At 48.8% G+C, this 2500-nt stretch overlaps 1 protein-coding gene across 1 annotated transcript in view; it reads right to left on the bottom strand.

Annotated features, from left to right (window-relative positions):
* Nucleotides 1-2019, bottom strand: part of LOC125031212 (zinc finger protein 45-like) — a 6591-nt gene extending 4572 nt beyond the window's left edge. Inside the window, exon 1 of the mRNA XM_047621832.1 lies at nt 329-2019. Coding sequence (XP_047477788.1) covers nt 329-1874 — 1546 coding nt within the window. The 5' untranslated portion in view covers nt 1875-2019. The remainder of the gene's footprint in view (nt 1-328) is intronic.
* Between the last annotated feature and the right edge of the window lie 481 nt (nt 2020-2500).

Genomic DNA, 2500 nt, shown 5'->3' with positions numbered 1-2500 from the left:
ACCTTACCTGATTTTCCTGTTATCAATAATCCTAATAGCAATATGAAAAAAAAAAAAAAAACATTTCCAAAAAATTAAGAAAAGTACACAGGTGAGATAGGTAGGACTAGTAATGGACTACTTGGTGACTAAGTACTTTTGGAGTGATCTACAGGTAAACAATAAACAAACTAAAAGCAAGGTGGACATGGCATGTATGTAAATGCCAATCCCAGCAGCAATGGGTTAATCTATGATAAGATATTACTTATCAATAAGTAGACAAATGCATAGAAAATTATAAAAAAATAATATAAATTCTGACTAAAACAAAAGCAATATAACATGCCTGTGTGTCCTCTGATGTGGTAGACAAGGGAGTTCTTGTGTGTGAACACCCTGGGGCACATTGTGCATGCATAGCCTCCCTTCACTGTTTTGCCAATCTTCATCTTCTTCTTGGGTGCCCCCTTGTTCTGGGGTCCTTCTTCCTTATGCTCAATCTTCCTGTGAGTCATGAGCTTAGATTTGGACTTGAAGACACGGTAACAGTCTTCACAGTTGAATTCTGGGGGGTTCTCACTGTGCTCTGTCTGGACATGGGAATCGAGGGCCATCTGTGTCCGGTAGCTTTTGGGGCAGGCAAGGCAGGTGTATGGCTTCTCAACAGCACTGCTTTCATCCTCCTCCATGTGTGTCACCTTGAGATGGACTTCTAGCATGCTCTCCTTGCGGAATGTTTTGTTACAGAGTTCGCACTTGTAGTGTTCACGTGAGTGCACCATAGAGTGTTCCTGCAAGGCATCGGCACTCTCAAACTCACCCCCACATACCTCACACTTGTGTTTCTTGTATGGCTCATAATGGCCCTTCAAATGCTCAAAGAACTTTAGCTGCGTTTCAAATCCCTTTGAGCAAATTTCACAACTAAAAGGCTTGGGCTTGGCCGGGGGTGGTGTGTGGGTCTGCTTGTGAGCCGTGAATTGTTGCTGGTTTGTGAACTGCTCTCCACACTGGGCACACTTGTAGCACTTGACATGCTTCTTGGTTGTCTTCAGCTTCTTGGGAATTCTCTTCTTGTGGGGCAGTGACTTCTTCCCATCTGTGCTGTAGTTCCCGCCATTGTCCTGGTCTTCATCATTGGAGTCTAGGTCTTCCTCGAGGGGATCCTCCTCCTCCATCACCTCCTCCATTGGGTCCTCCTCCTCAAACTCTGCTGTGATTACCATGTCCTCCACCTTGACCAATTGCTGGGGGAGGTGTGGGAGAATTTCCTCCTCCTTCAGGTTCTGGCTCACATACTCCACGTACTCAGGCCTACGGCGAATGGGACGGCCACTACGGGAGACAAGGGGCATCAGCTGAGGCGGTGGGTGCGACTGCTGCTGCTGCTCTTGTGATTCACTCAACTGGCTGCTCTGTTCCTTCTGAATTTGCTGGAACTGTTTTCGATTGTTGTTGGATCTGACGGTGTTGCTGTACCTGTCTCTGCTGTTGGTGTTGTTGTTGCTGTTGCTGCTGCTGTTGATGCTGTTGCTGTTGTTGCTGTTGTTGCTGTTGCTGCTGTTGTTGTTGTTGCTGTTGCTGTTGCTGTTGATGTTGTTGGTGTTGTTGTTGCTGTGGCTGCTGCTGGAATTGAAATTGTTTCTGTGGTTGCTGTAACCTATGTGGTTGCTGGATCTGCCTTTGCTGATGCTGTTCTTGGTGCTGCTGTTGAATTTGTCTCTGCTGGTGGTGTTGTTGTTGATGCTGGTGCTGCTGCTGGTGTTGCTGTTGCTGCTGTTGTTGCTGCTGCTGTTGCTGTTGTTGCTGCTGCAATTGCTGCATCTGTCTCTTCTGAACCTCAATCTTTTGGGGCTTTCGGTAGTCATGTAGTGCCTGAGGTAAGCCATCATGGTCTAGCTGAACTAAATTGGCTGTTGTCACATCTGAGAGCACGTGCTCTGTCTGATCGGGTTCTGGTGTCTGTTGCTGCTGCTGATGCTGCTGCTCCTGCTGCTGCAGAAACAGATCTGAGTAAGCTCGCCCCAGAAGCTGTGCCTTGGGGGTCTGATGTTCATGCCGCACATGATGGGCACTTGATGTGGTAGGAGCAGGAGTAGTGGTTGGGTTAATCACATCAAAATAAAGCTCAAGGGGTGCTGATGCTGTAGCCCCCTTCATGGCTGCATCATTCATCTCCACAAAAGCCACATTATCAACAGATACGAGAGCATCCGGGAACTTGGCCTGCTGGTCATCTGGAAGGGGCATCTGCGTGACATACTCTAGGCTACCGTATGAGTCTTGTGCGCTGCCGCCAGCTGAGGTAAATGTGACTGCAGGACTGACGGAACTGAGTGTGCGTGAGCCCTGGGCCATAACGCCATCCAGCAAGGCCTGCGTGCCCCCTGAGGGTGCAGGAGCATAGTGCTGGGAAGCCGCTCCTAGGGAGGTTAGGCCCGTGGTGGTCAGTGTTCCTCCTGGGCCATTGAGACCCAGTTGGTCCAACTGAGCTGCATCCATCTTTGGCAAACTGACC

The sequence above is a fragment of the Penaeus chinensis genome, chromosome 12 (genome assembly GCF_019202785.1).
Source record: "Penaeus chinensis breed Huanghai No. 1 chromosome 12, ASM1920278v2, whole genome shotgun sequence".
Taxonomy (NCBI): domain Eukaryota; kingdom Metazoa; phylum Arthropoda; class Malacostraca; order Decapoda; family Penaeidae; genus Penaeus; species Penaeus chinensis.
Note: the sequence above shows the minus strand (reverse complement) of the source record. Positions and strands in the feature narration are given on the sequence as shown.